Source organism: Melopsittacus undulatus, chromosome 11 (genome assembly GCF_012275295.1).
Source record: "Melopsittacus undulatus isolate bMelUnd1 chromosome 11, bMelUnd1.mat.Z, whole genome shotgun sequence".
NCBI lineage: Eukaryota > Metazoa > Chordata > Aves > Psittaciformes > Psittaculidae > Melopsittacus > Melopsittacus undulatus.
Genome location: NC_047537.1, coordinates 24,027,540 through 24,042,270, shown reverse-complemented (window position 1 = coordinate 24,042,270; position 14,731 = coordinate 24,027,540). Strand labels below are relative to the sequence as shown.

Genomic DNA, 14,731 nt, shown 5'->3' with positions numbered 1-14,731 from the left:
AGAGAGACTGAGCACTGGTGTACAGAGCTCTGCAGCACTCCCAAACAGATGACTGAAGAACCTCAGAGGTTTTGTCTTTCTCGAGTAGTTCCCAAGGTTTTGGGAGCCCAGTGGCTTGCCGCCTGCCTCACTGCTCTCCTTTTGTGATGAGAACATATTGTCTGTGAGCACATGAACTGTGTTGATCCTGTCTAAGCAGCTCTTGCCAGTTCTAGAGGTGTCCATGTCATTGTATTATGTTCCTGCTCTTGGTACTGATTGCTGTGGTGTCCCTTTTCCCATGGAGGAATGAAAAGGGAAATATTCTTGTGTTATTTTCTGTTTAAAATCATTGTGAATGTGGGCAGGTATTTGATACATCAGTACCAAAGCAGCTTGTGTTCTGAAATTTAAGTATGATACTGCATATCCTAGTATTGGTATGTATTACATTCCAAAAGAAGAGATACAGGTGGAGCCCACTGAAGGGAGAACCTGGCATTCTTTGGGGCACATGCTTCCCCTGTAGTGAAAATGATTCATGGGATTCTGCTGAATTTTTTACAAGGTGGTTGATGGTTGCACCTTGCATGAGCTCCTCCATGACCCTGACATTTTGTAGTCCTCACTTTGCACAATAGACTGCCGTGATTTAGGTCTCAGTGAAGGCATCTGTCGGGAAGTTGATGGAAGAAACAATTGAGAGTCTGGAGATGCTCAATTGCAGCGAGCAGCTGGGACGTGCTGCCCTTTTTCCCTTTTCTTCCCCTCTCTCAGAAATAGTTTTTACAGATGAGGTCTGCTTTGTCCTCACTGTCAAAGGCTCCCGCTGATTGTCAGAGCTTAATGTGAAAGACATCAGGAGAAGCGATATGAGGACGACAGCAATGTTCCTCCTGGGGAAAAAGACTATCTGGAGCCTTGTGACGTTCTGGTTCTGTTGATGCGTGCCCAGACAGAAAGGAAAAGAAGAAAGAGGAGGTTGTACAGGCAAATGTACTCATCCAAAGTATTTTACCTGAAAAATGACAGTAAGTGTGTTTGTGTAGTGGAACCATGCAGAAATAACAAGTCAAGTGACCTCTGGGGTAGATGATGTTAAAAAAGAGCATAACTGATTATTTCAAATAGACGTTTAGAAGTGTGTCAAGAAACACACAGTGCATTGGTTTGTGCCTCTCTCCTGACTCTGGCCCACGTTGTGGTTGGTTACATTATGCTGTGGTGCAGCTTTTCTGGCTGAAAACTGCCTTGGAAGTGGCCATCAGATGGTTTAGGTTCAGTGTTTGGCTTGCTGGGAATCTTGGCAAAGATGTTTTCAGTGTCTGCTTAATCATGTTCTGACTTGGAAATGCTGCAGAGGGTGTTCTGCAATGCAAATATTGATGTGAAATCCTCACAAGAGCAGCGGCCTTGGGTTCCCTTTGCTTGCTCTGGGGCTCGGTTAACAAATGCTGGCTCAGAGATGTAGGTTTTTCCTCTGGTATCAAGACAGACAGGAATTCTTTATAAGATGTTAATTTCGGGCTGGTTTAGGAACTATTTGTACAAGGGAATATGCTTCATCTGAACCTGTATGGAACTAGTGCTGCTGTGCAGAGCAGGAGAGTAAGTTGCTATAGAGTAAGTGCTTCATGTAGTTTGTCTCGATACTTCTAATATTTGAAACTTGTTCCAGAAGGGAAGCTGGGGTATGTTGGGATTAAATCATAGGATGTCTTACTGCATTGGGTGCGTGTTTCTGAAGTTTCCTGATCCACTCTGGTACCTTCCCAAGGGAAAGAGGCTCTGCTTGAGAGCACTGGGTTGTGTTTGCTATGTGAGTGTCTGAGTGTTAATAAGAGAGCCCAGGATGAGTCTGTTCATCGTGGGTGGGTGGGTTTTTTCTTCTTGTTTGTATTTTTAGGAGAAGCAAATAAGCATTAGAAAATGCAGTGAGGAAAGCTGATCAGGCTGGAGGCAGAAGCTGAGAGATGCTGAAGACCATCTTACAGCTTTTCCTGCTTTAAACAGTGTTGTGTGCATCGATTTTGGGTCAAGGCAGCCTGTCTCTCGGTCTCTGCAGTCACAGAAATCAGAGTACATGTTGGCCCTGTAGTGTCTTTGGACCTCACTGGTGAGCAGATACAGAATGAGATCTTTGTTCACCTCCTGGATGACTGGTTTCAGTCTAAAAAACCAGGATCCTGGGAACAGCAAGATTCCTGGTGGGACAGTGCTGTCCACCACTGCTGAATGGGATGTTGGTGCTTGGAATAATAAATGTTTAAAGAACAATAATTGTTTTTTTCCTGGAATATGATCCCTCAGGAGTTCTTACACAGGGATGTTACAGGTGGTGAGCAAGTGGTTTGTAATATTTGTTATTGAATGTTTCAGCAAGAAGTGAATAATGGATAAAATGAAGCTGGGTGGTACTTCAGAAGAAAAAAGTAATTTTCATTGCATCTCAGAGCTCCACATCATCCCTGTGATGTCTTTCCAGACATTTTCCTTTAGCTCAGTTACCTGTAAATGATTCCTGCTTTAGCATCCTTTATCTGGCAGTTCATCTCCCAAGCAAATTCAAATGTAATAGACTTTGGATAAGGGAAGTCTGTCAGCAACATGAATTCTTTGTGAAGAATTAAGGTCTGGAATTATTTGGTGGGCCTTGATTGAGCCTCAGAGGTGTGCATGAGTGCATGTCACAAAACACGTGGGTTTAATAGGAAATGGGATTTTTCCCTGTTGTAGGATCCCGGGCAGACTGAATGACAGGAGAACCCCCCTGGGAGAGCTGAACTGGATCTTCACCGCTATCACAGACACCATCGCCTGGAACGTCTTGCCTAGAGGTAAGGCTTGGGCAGGCGAACCAAATCTGCTCAGGAGCGCGCATCGCTTATTCACTGTACAAGGGTGAAGAGTGAGATAAATGAGGCACTGACAGGAGGAGAAAATGAAAGCCTGCTATGGAGAGCACAGATCAGGCTGGATCTCAAGGCTAGTTAAACTTTTTAATTCACTCTTTTTACCAGCAGCATTTCAGCAACCTGATCATTAGAAACCAGAAGGGCTTTTCTTAGTGCTAACATGATTGCTTTAAGCTTGAATGATTCTCATTCTTGCTGTACTTGTACAGAGCAATCTGTTTTCTTCCAGCCTTTGTTAGTGTCACAAGTAAAGGGTTCTTTCCTCTTTGCTGGTAAGGCAGCCTGGGTTCCCCACCAGTAACTTCATCCCATTTCTCTATCCCTGTTGTACCTTTAATTGGTAACCCTGGAGCAAAAGTTGCCAAATGCGTGAACAGTCTTCCAGCTACGCTCTTCCTGATTCTCAGCACTACTTACATTCATCTTTGCCTCTATGGAAGAGAGCACACTTGCTATCTTTTAGGATTCATTTTGGCTTCTTACAAGCACAGCCAACTGCCCATCTACAGGTGCGTAGTTCTTGGTTAAATAGAACACAGAGGTCCTTTCCTCCCTCAGTAACTTCTGAAAACTCAGGCTGAAACACCAACAAGGGAATTTTATCTAAAAAAAAAAGGCAAAAAAAGAACCTGGTACAGAAAAGTATTTGATTCTGTTAATGTAAAACTGAGATTTGCTTTAAGGGAACTCAGAGGCGGGATTTCCTTTTAACAGTTGTTGTATCATGTCACTGTAGAGCTGATGTAGGGTCCTTCTAACTGGAATAAGATGTTGACATGGTTTTGTGTTTTAACCGATCTTTGCATGTTACCTGAGGCACTGAAGCTATGGAGACCCACACCCAGTAACTCCCGTGCTCTCTTGGCAGACCTTTTCCAGAAGCTCTTCAGGCAGGACCTGCTCGTGGCCAGTTTATTTCGGAACTTTCTCTTGGCAGAAAGGATTATGAGATCCTACAACTGCACCCCGGTGAGCAGCCCCCGCCTGCCTCCCACCTACATGCACGCCATGTGGTAAGTGAGAGCCAGTGGCTTCAGAGGCACGTGCTGGTGCCTTGAGGAGATTTTGGGCTCTCTAGTCATGAAAGATTGTTACTGCTTAAATCTGCACAGTGCTTTGCTGGTTTAGCCAGGATCAAAACTGAAAGAGCCTGTGGCAGCATTATAGCCATCTCTGTGCATACATAACTGGAATGTAATTCTGTGATACAGCAGCATCAGGTCACTCCAGTCTTTCCCTCCAAATAGAAAAGTTGGGCATTTGCTACCTTTATTTTCCCAAAGTAAAGCTGATCACAGATTGGGAAGGGTGGGGAGACCTGAGGACTTGAGGGAAAAATTCTTAACTTGGGGTGCTGAAGTAGAAGAAATTCTTTGCTGCAGAGTTCATCAACTTTTAGTGGTGCTTTTAGGATGATTAATGGAAATGGAGGTGGCACCGTTATTGGAAAGCTCTTAAAGGGGGGGTTGACTGTCAAACCAATGTCCCGTGAACAACAATAATAAAATTAACAGTAATACCAAAACTGTTTGCTTTTATTTATTCACTATGATTAAGAATAGAACAGTACAAGATTTGGCTAAGTAGAAGCTGGTACAGTCAAGCTATCTTAGTTCCTGTAAGAGATGATGATAGCTGGATAGCATGCTAAAAGGCTAATAAAACAACAGGTAAAGGTAGCTGAGTGGGCTTAATCTGCCTGCACTTTTGATGTGTTTCCTCCGTAAAATCGTGGAGGAAAATGAATGTATGGAGGGATGGTGATAAGTACAGGGCTTATAGCAGCAATCATGGCATGGTTTCCCCGAGCTAACGACAGAGCCCCTCCAGCAGTTGCAGGTGGAAGCTGTCGCTGCGGAGGTGTTTGCTGGCAACTGTGAAGCTGCTTTAATTATTGAAGAGCTTGGAGGCAACAGGGAGGCTTTGGATGGAGTAGTTGAAGCTGGGCAGCCTCACTAAGTGTGCTGCGAGCTTGTGCCCAGCGAATTATGTTCTTCACCTTGTGTGACATGAGGGACTGGGCTGTTTGTCAGCGAGGAGCAGAAAACCCTCCAGAGTTTAGATGGTGGCTCTGAGGTGATGCTGCTGCTGGATGTGGCTCATCTCAAGCAGCAGAACCATGTTGCAGAAAGGTGGAACACGACTGCAGAAATGCTGAAATTAAACCAGTAAATCTCTGGAGTTATTTATAGCTCATTGCCAACATATTAAAAGCCTCTATTTCTGGTTCCTCATGGGAGTATAATTCATTCTTATTGCTAGCGTATTAAAAGCCTCTATTTTGGTTTCCTGTGAGAGTATGGCTTGACGTGGAGTTGGTGTTGCTGTTCACATGCTGAACCATGGGAATGAAAGGAGAAATCCCTGAATCTTATTCTGTATCTTATAGAGCTGCATGGTAGCGTGATGGATTCTAGATGTCCATTCCTTGCTTGTACTGTATTTCTCCTGCTGCAGAATGGTGCTGTAAATACCTCTGTAAAGCTCCCCAGCCCATACCACAGGTTAACACCACCATCACTACTTTTTAGGATTTAACCAGAAGAAGAAATTCTCAGGAGAAGTCACCCACAAGGCTCTTTTCCTTGTGAATTGCAAACGCAAAGCGGGCAGCCAGTGAGCAGAGAATCCTTTGACACATTTTATTCAGTGTCTTCCAAAAATGTGCAGTTTGAAGCAAATGTGGCAAATTCCACTTTTGTCAGTTCATTAGTGTGAGCTTTCAGCAGGGACGGATTTAGAAACTAATTTAGGGCTTGCTTAAATGTTTTCTAAAAATAGTCACTTATCTGTCACCTTTCATTCAAGAATTTTCTAATGGATCCCTGATCTGCAGCCTCCAAACCCACTTTAGTGTTTAGATAACCTCGGTGATGTGACTGGAGGGCAGGAGAGTTGGCCAAAGGAGCGCTGGAAAGAAAGGAAGCTTCCAACATGACTTGGTGATCACATTGAATCCACATCCGCGTTGTTACATGGTGGATGATGCAGTAAGGGTTTGCTGATTGCTGGTTTATTTGAGGCTCTTCACTAATTTTTTCCATTCCCAGCATGTCAGTGTTTTGGGGAGGGAGTCCTGGCTGCTGGCTTGTCAGCGATGCTCACTTGGGTTTTAACTTATTGCTCACAAAGTGGTGGTGTGTTGTTATAGCTTCCCCAGTACATATGTGGATATATCCTCTTCCATTATCCTCTGGGCGCTCATCTGGGCATTTCTCCTCCATTCACAAAGGCACTGTGGGATTACTCTGTTATGTCTGTTGTGCTGTTGGACGCAAGCTGTTCTGCACATTCACAGCTGGGATAGCGACTAGAACTGGGTGTTTCCCCGGGGTCATGCTCAAACATCTCATGATCTGGGGATCTGGCCTGGTGCTACAGGAGCACGGGGGCTGCAGGGGGTAAGAGCTCTGTTGGTTTAGCCCTTTGGAAACAACTTTTAATTATTTTGACCTATTAAATTGTTCTATCAACTCACTTGGAGACCACTGTCACCTCCCACTTCATCATCAGCTTTACCCCGGTAGCTGGGGAAAAATGAAAACTTTTCTGTTAAGGGAAAATCTGACCCACAAGCTGCTAGTCTTTTAATTTCAGCAAGAGAACTGTGTTTGGGAATCAGGAGAGCTCATCTCTCATCTCAGTGACCTTGCCCTCTTTGTTGGGCTCTGACATATTCCCGTTCTGTCTTTCTTCTTGTATTGGCTTTCTCTGGTTCACCTGCTCAGGCATGAACCCTCCCGGGCACAGGCTGTGGGTTGTGTTTGTCTGGTGCTTCGCACTGTAGGTTCTTGGCTGCTGCAGGCACTACTATAATACAGGTATTAATGTATATTGATTGACTGGCTTTACTGTTTGACTTCCAGAGTTGTTCCCTCTATTGTGCAGTAAGAATAGGAGGCCTGATGCTCTGTCAGCATCTTCATCTCTGTTGTGATGGATTATGGTTCATATGTTACTGCTGTTGCCAGCAAGTTATATTCACAGCCTTTGAAAAGGCCTAATAATGCATTTGGAAATATCTCCTAACACAGGTCATATATTAAAACAAAGTACCTTAATTATGTTTTGGAAGAGCTTTGATTTGTCCATTATGGAAATATTGCACTAGCATGTACAGTGATCATGAGATTCGGGTTGGAAGTAAGTGATAACACACTGCAAATAAAATAAGCTTGGAATTCTGCCTGAAAAGAAAACCATAATGTAGCAACACAATTGAAGGTGGGAGAGGAGCTGGGGGAGTGTGGCAGGATGGATGCAGGGCTGCTTGACTGGCTCAGAGAAAGGAGTCTCTGAGCTTCAGGGTGAGACTGTGTATGGCAGCAAGGAGGGATTGTTCAAAAGGGTATTTGGAACTGCTTGGCATTTGAAGGACGAGATTAATTCAGATTACACTGCTGGTTTAACCAGATTTTTCTGTGTGTCTGTGTTTATCTTAATGTCTCCAAGACCCATTAATGGACTATGGATAGTTTAATGGAGACAATGGACAAAAATAGCAAAGCATGTACTTTAAGTTGAGATTGGAGCAGGGGAATGCATTGGTAGAAGAAAGGAGGGTTTCAGAGTTGTACTAAGTATTCACAGCAATAACAGTTGTTCCCAGACACCGGTGTCTGAGCAGCTTCCAGCTGGACACCTGGAGGGGCCTTCGGAGTTCCCAGTGTCACTGAGGAGCAGGAGAATCAGCTGAAGTCTGACATCCAATCAAGTAGGGGCCGTGGCTGAACTGTACTTGCAGGAAAAACAAACATGAAGAAACTTGTCCCCCGTGTTTGATAGAGTCTGAAGCATGTAATGGTTCCAGAAATGCCATTCCAGCCGCGCAGGTACCCTGGCACCTGAGCCCCAGGACCATGGGGAGCTTCAGCTTCTCTTTGGTGGCTCCTCAGCATGACTGCCCCAGTAAGAAATACTCATTTTCACTAATCTCCTGTGTGATGCAGTATGATACAAGCTGTTCCCAGAAGAAGAGAGAATGTTAATAAGAATACATTATAAAAACACGTGATGTGAGGATTCAAAGCATCAGACAGTGACTCAGCCCAGAAACGAGCATCAGAAAAGGTGCTTTCATTATCTGCATGTTCCACCATACATGTGGCTGAAGGAAGACTAATGCTCGCCTCTCCAGCTGTGCTTCATTTCTGCAGTTAGTGTCATTGTGGGCTTCAGTTACCAGCTGATTCCTGGGTTTGCCCCATTAAGCAGTCACTGAGCAGAGCTGGAAGTCTCAGCTGTCCCTTGCTTGAAAGTCCAAACTTTTGCAGCACCTCTGGCAAGCAATAAAGGCATTGGATGAGCTCACATTAAATTATTGACAGTTTCAGCAGTCCTGCTGTAATGAAGTTGGGATTGGGCTGAGTGGGGATAGATGGAGTCTGGGGGTGCATGATAGGGACTTTGTGCTGAAGGGTAAGAGAAATTGAAATTAGAATATAGAGCTAGATGAGTATTTCTGTCGTGGGAGGAGTTAATGATGGATTTCGGGGCAGCTCTTTCCTATTCTACATTTTTTATTGTAGAATTGTGGAAAATGCCTTTTCATTTTTAATTTTCATGTAATCTGAAGTGCAGTATCCTTGCACAGGGTGACCCCTTGCATCTTGTGCATTGAGTAAGCTAACATTAAGTGTGTGATAGCTTCTGACTTAGCAGGGGGTGCAAAGGCGAGGTGTTCTCTCTTCTTATGCATGTGCTGGATCCATTTGTTGTACCTACAGAGCAATTAGGGTAACATAGCACAACACACGCACACCCACACCCCCCATTCTTTAGTAGCATAACTTTGTACAGTTGGAGCACTGCAGTATTTCAGCAGGTCATTGCCCTGTGGATAGTGTCATCTTGTCATGGTGGGAGCCCAGGCTTGTTAGATGGGCACAGTAAAGAGAGGAAAGAACAATGGGGGGGGGGTATTGCCAAGCTCTCTTTGTACCTGATGTGGTGAAAACAAATCTTCCACAGTGCTTTGCAAACAGCAGTCTCTGCAGGGAAGGTAGAGCAGGAGTGATCTCTTGGGTTGGCTTTCATAAATCGCTGTGAGGGTGTGACACCACCCATCCTTGTTCACTGCTGCTCCATAATTTATCTCTTGTTTGCGTGCTGAAGTGGAATATTAGTTCAGTGAGCGTGTCTATGGTTTACCCACCTTTCTGGTTCCCCCTGGCATATTAAAACAGTCAATCACTGCTCCTCCTCCCCACCACCAGCCATTATTTTCACCATGACTGTAACAAGTGGTTTTCCCCTTCTGTTTCCCTCACGTATTCCATGGCATTAGTCCTTTACCATTCATCTGGGGCTTGGTTTGAATCTTTTAATTGTAATGCCGTTTAATGCCATCACCAGCACAGGGAGTTACCTGTGGGGCAGCTCACGGGCAGCCTAAAGCCTCACAAGCCATGTGCTGGGCTGGTTTGGAAGGCTGGAGAATCACTTCAAGTCTCTTTCACAGCTGGTGTTACTCAGCAGCACTAGATTGGGTAAGCAGTAATGTTAAGACTTCATGTTGGCGGTTACTCTTTGGAAAGGTTGAGCAACACTCGTGTGGCTGTATTGGCTGGTTTTGGAAGCACAAAAAGACTTTGATTTAATCTACTAAAATATCTTTTTTAGTTTCTTCTTTCTGATAACACTTAAAACTTTTGAGTTTGGCCTTGCATGGCTGCTTTGGATGTTTTTATAGCAGCATTAGTGCTTCTTACCTACAGTGAGGAGCTTGGCATCTTAGCACTGTGCCTCTGCAGTATAATGACCTGTGCAGAACCCTTCTATAGACAGCCAAAATCAAACTGGTTGTCCCGGATCTCTAAACTGTTTTTCTCCTGTCTAGTAAAACATCTCTCAAAGGCACAAGGTATTGATGGGTTTTAGTGTTTGAGAGAATTTCTGTAGGTGCTGGTGCCCATTCCTCCAAGAAACCTGTAAGTTAGAAATGCTTCTTCTTTACCTGAAGGAAATGATCTTTGTATTTGCACTAATTGACTTTGCCTCTGCCACAACTAGGGATAACTCTCTGTTTCATCAGCTCTGTGTAAACAGTTGCTCTCCAGTGTGGATCTTTATTGAGCATGTGGGGAGTATTTCTTGCCATGCTTCGATTATCTCTTGATTACCTCTTAATTATATTGGCAGCATATTGTCAAGTGGAAGGTGAGAAACAGAGGGACAAGGTCTGGGGCAACTAAACCAAGCTGCATCTCCTGAATCCATAGGAAAAATACAAGAGCCTTCGAGTTTATTCTTCCATCTAATTGGGGTGATGGTTTTCGGTTGAGAGCAGCCTCCAGTTAGAATAATTGGATGGATTTCATGTGGTGGTTGTTCGAATAGAGGGCTTTGTTTGACTCCAAACAGTGTGATTTAGGAACTTACTAGAGCAGGTAACTAAAGCACACTGTATTGATTATCACCTATGGCCTCATGTCTGCAAATGTTCCTGGAGAAGAAACATTGCTCAGTGTATTGATGTTACCACATGATAGCCAGGAGCCATGGAAGAGCAAATGTGGTTGAGGAGCAACTTAGTTCTTTCTGTGTCAGAAACCCAGTGGATGGTGTTTTAACTCAGCCCTTCAGGGTATACTAATTCATATGTTAAAATGGGAGGTGTGTGGAACGTCAATGGATAGAGATGGGCTAATTGTTTCTGGGGTAAAAAGTAACGGTTTTACTTTTTAGAGGTGTTTTAGGAATGTTGGAGACTAAATGCATGGATTTTAGTTTGGTTTGTGAGGCTGTTGAAGCAGACTGTAGCACATTTTGTTTGCACTGAATCAGGTTCCTTGGCCGCTGTGTGTAATTTAAGTGCTGTGACAACTATAGCACTAAAATATTGCCAGTTACAATACTTCAGCCATTAAATAGTATAGGAGATAAGTGTGAAAACAGAAATCTTTCAGTATTTCCTCTCCTAGCTGAGCGCGTCCTGGGGTGACTCATGGAGAGCTGATCTCTAACAAGGCTGCCATGCAAAACCCAGCTCAGAATTAGATTACTGGAGAGAGAGTCACTTGTCTCAGCACTGTGTGCAGGGACACGGCAGCTGTGTGGAGGATGTGGAAAGGGGGAATTAAGGTACTGGTGTAGGTGTATCCATGAATTGTGGGCTGGAGGGCCCATCAGGAGGAATGCATCTACCTGAGCTGCTCTGCTGTGACTGGAATACAGAGCAAGCCAGGTTTTGGGTCTGTACAGAGGAGTATGCTGAAGGGTTGTGGGTTGGAGCTAATCCAGGGTTGAGTTCATCTATTTTTGCATGAGGACAGGTGTATAATAGGACTTCAGTTCACTCTGCTCTCTACATCACAGAGAGGAGCAGGGTCTGGGAACTTCAGCCAGGAATCTCTTTAACTTGCCCACATTTTGTTCATCAGCCTGATGCTGGACCAGACCTTCTCGCTGTTTATCTGAATAGTTCTCATATGTTACACTTGTCTTTAGAAGAAGGGAATATTAAGCATTTCGAAGCCACCCAGACAACATTGCTTTGTCCACATACTTGTATGATCAGGATTTAAGTTTACCTTGATATTACTTAGGACTAACCTATGATGACTTCTCTTCCTTCTCTTACCTTTTCCTCTAGGCAAGCTTGGGACCTTGCAGTTGATATTTGCCTTTCCCAATTACCTACAATTATAGAAGAAGGAACTGCCTTTAGGGTAAGTTGGGTGATGCCTTGACATGCTATGTGCCCAGTTTAAAGCAGGTTTTCAGTGACAGATGTGATTTCTTGCATGTTTTGGCTAGAAGTTGCAGTGGGTAGAGCTATCAACATGCTGTCACAGCTCGGACTTCATGAGCTGCCTGAGCTCGAGTCCTCTTCTGAGCTATTCCTTATGCTTCCATTTAAAATCCAGTGTGATTAACACCACATAGGTGCCTGCTCTGCAGAGAGGGGACAAGTATTAACCTGTTGAACATCTCTGAGACACCTACGGGGACAAGAAGTTTGGCTGTTGGCTTGGGAGGGAGTGGAAAATGCTCATTTCTGCACTGTGACAAATGATGGAGCAGACACATCTCTGATGGATTTCTTGTGTTCTAATCAACATCTTGCCCTCAAACCCCTTGATTTATGCCCATCAAGATGTGTTGTTGTAAGTCAGAGGAGGTGACTGGTACTAGTAATCCTGGGAGGAACTGCTCAGCGCAAGGTAGGGAAAGGGACATTGTGGGCTTAGTCAGCCTGGTTCATATCCAGGCTGGCAGAAGCACCTCTCAATGTCCAGGATGTCAGAAGGCCGGGTGAGTCACAGCATTACCTTTACCTGCTGCCATCCATTCACCAGCCATGCTGTGGGTTGAGAGTCGAGCCTGGCCCTGCACAAAACGACCAGCTGTCTCCTCAGGGCTGGTTTGTTTCAGCAGCACATTGTAAACCACGTGTGTCTGACTCCTGCATATTCTCTAGGTGTTCTTGCCCAGTCAGACCTGGAAAATCCAATAACATGGTGGAGGAGGGCCTTGCCCAGGGGTGCCTGGGGAGCCACTGGCCTCTGATGGGTTTGGGTTGGTTCATTCTGCCTCCTCCCATCTCCCCCCTGCCTCCTTCCTACTCGGTTTCTGTTCCCTGTGGATTTCTAGCTGGCAGCTTCTGTGTTCTTTGGTCAGTATTTCTCATACCCAGCTTGCACCACATACTTGGGGTGATGGATGGCAAAAGGAGCGTTTCCTCAGGCACTGCTGCACTGGTGGGGGATGCTGGTGTGTCCAGGGGCCATCTGAGTGTGTGCTGCGCAGTGGAGTGTTCTGGGGAGTAATGTCAGGTGATGGGCAGGTCACTGCTGGTGTTGGGAGACAGGAGATGCTCTGTGCATTGAGCAGGTTCACAGGACTTAAATGTGCTTCAGGATGTCAGATCTCACCAAGTAACCCATCCCTGGCAGTGCTCAAGGCCAGTTTGGACACAGGGGCTTGGAGCAAGCTGCCCTAGTGGAAGATGTCCCTGACCATGGCAGGGGTTGGAACTAGGTGAGCTTTAAGGTCCCTTCCAACCCAGACCACTCTGGGATTCTATGAAGTGTGTGTCAATTAAAAGAAATAGGCTTTGGAAACCATAAACTGTGTGAGTCTTTAAGTGCTGAGACTGTTTGCTTCACTATGTTTGGTTTTGTTTTTAACTCAAGTCTGCATTCCTGTCCTTGCTCCAACAGCACAGCCCCTTCTTTGCAGAGCAGCTGACGGCATTCCAGGTCTGGCTGACCATGGGCGTGGAGAACCGCAACCCCCCGGAGCAGCTCCCCATTGTCCTGCAGGTGAGAGCCCAGGTGCCAGCGGGCACGGAAACCACATGGGTTCCTGCAGGATGAGCTACAGCTGATTAGGTGTTTGTTAGACCTGTGCAGATGAAGGCAAAGTGCTTTTCTTCCCCCATACCTTCACCCTTTTTCTGTATCGGGCTCTGCTGCCTCCTCCTTTCTTTGAAGTAGCAAGACTTTTTCATAGAGTAGCCCGTCTTTGTTGTGTTTTCCTGTAGTATCTCCTCTCGTATGCCAGCTCTATCAGGCAGAGACTTTTATCTTCTCTCTGTTTTCAGAAAGTGGAAGCTACTACACTGTAAATAGTTTGGAAGCGGCTCCTTTATCTCTCTAGTACAGCCTGGAAAGTGTTCCCCTTAATGGGATGCTGAAATTTTGCTGTAAGAACACAGAAACAAGTCTCTGAAGACCATGCCTGGAAGGAATGTAGTGTTCTGGTAGGCATTTGCTCAGACTAGACAAAGTTCATAAGTATAAAGGAGAAGTAAATCTGCTAGAAACGGAACCCCTCATTTCAAACAATATGTCATGGGAAGGCACATATTACAGTTGTCATTTGCTCTTGCCCTCTCCTCCCTAGGACTTTGTATTGACAGAAATATAAACCCTTGTCGCAGCAGCTGAGGTCTCTTCCCTTCCAGGCAGCAAAATTTAAGGTCTTTCTGTTTGAAGGAACGTGGTTCCAGTCTCTTGTATAAGGATATGTGATTCCTTTCACTAAATGTGTGAAGGCTCGTATGCCCTCTGTTAGCTACCAGCTTGTTTTGTGACTGACAGCACCATCAATCTCTGTGAAACCAAATCTTAATTTCCTTGAGCCTCCCAAGCCTTGAGAGATCAGCTGGATAAAGAGATGTAGGGTTTATCTCTGTTGCTGCAATGGGAGAAAGCAGGCTTCTGCTCTAGCACCAACTTTGCTCTTTTCCAGTGAACTATTTGGCTCTAGAGGGCTCTGCAGGGAGCTTAACCTTGCAGTGGAATTGAGAGGTAAGCTGGCAAAGGAACCTGCTTCTCACCCTGGAGCAAAATGAGCCAGGGCAACATAATTATTCTTATAATTACGGTATATTAATTGTATAGTGGAATATGATTGTTTGGTAACAGGTCTGAGGTACTTTGAATCGGAGACCAACTGATCAGGAGAGGGAAGGAAGGGCATCTCAGACCCCTTTGGGGTGTCGTTTTGCTTTGATCCCTTGGGAGTGCGCTTAGACCATACTGCTGTAGTCTAACAAAGGCTGATTCTGTTTTCCATTTGGATTTTCCCCTGGGAAAAGACAGTATTTGAGTACCAGGGCCCTGCTGCCAGCCATGCATGGATTTGTCACAGACAGGGAAATGGTCCTTTGTAAATGGCCTTTTAATTGACTTCCAGAAGTTGCTTTCCAGATTGAATTCCTGCTGTGCATGGGACAGGCTGCACTCGGGTGCTGTCGTGGTGCAGAGAAGAGAGGAGTCAGCAAAGAGAAGCTGATGTAAGCACAGCCTGAGTGGCTGATGCTCCATCCTCATGGAGGTACCTCCTGCCACAGCATCTCCAGTGCATATGGCCAAGAGCAGCGTTTGTCC

At 45.1% G+C, this 14,731-nt stretch overlaps 1 protein-coding gene across 2 annotated transcripts in view; it reads left to right on the top strand.

Moving 5' to 3' along the window:
- RPTOR (regulatory associated protein of MTOR complex 1) overlaps nucleotides 1-14,731 on the top strand; it is a 115,158-nt gene that overhangs the window by 44,120 nt on the left and 56,307 nt on the right. For both annotated transcript variants that reach the window (XM_031054555.2, XM_005140729.3), the window contains exons 8-11: nucleotides 2,716-2,816; nucleotides 3,763-3,907; nucleotides 11,488-11,563; nucleotides 13,058-13,159. In XM_031054555.2, the coding sequence (XP_030910415.1) occupies nucleotides 2,716-2,816; nucleotides 3,763-3,907; nucleotides 11,488-11,563; nucleotides 13,058-13,159 (424 nt within the window). The remainder of the gene's footprint in view (nucleotides 1-2,715; nucleotides 2,817-3,762; nucleotides 3,908-11,487; nucleotides 11,564-13,057; nucleotides 13,160-14,731) is intronic.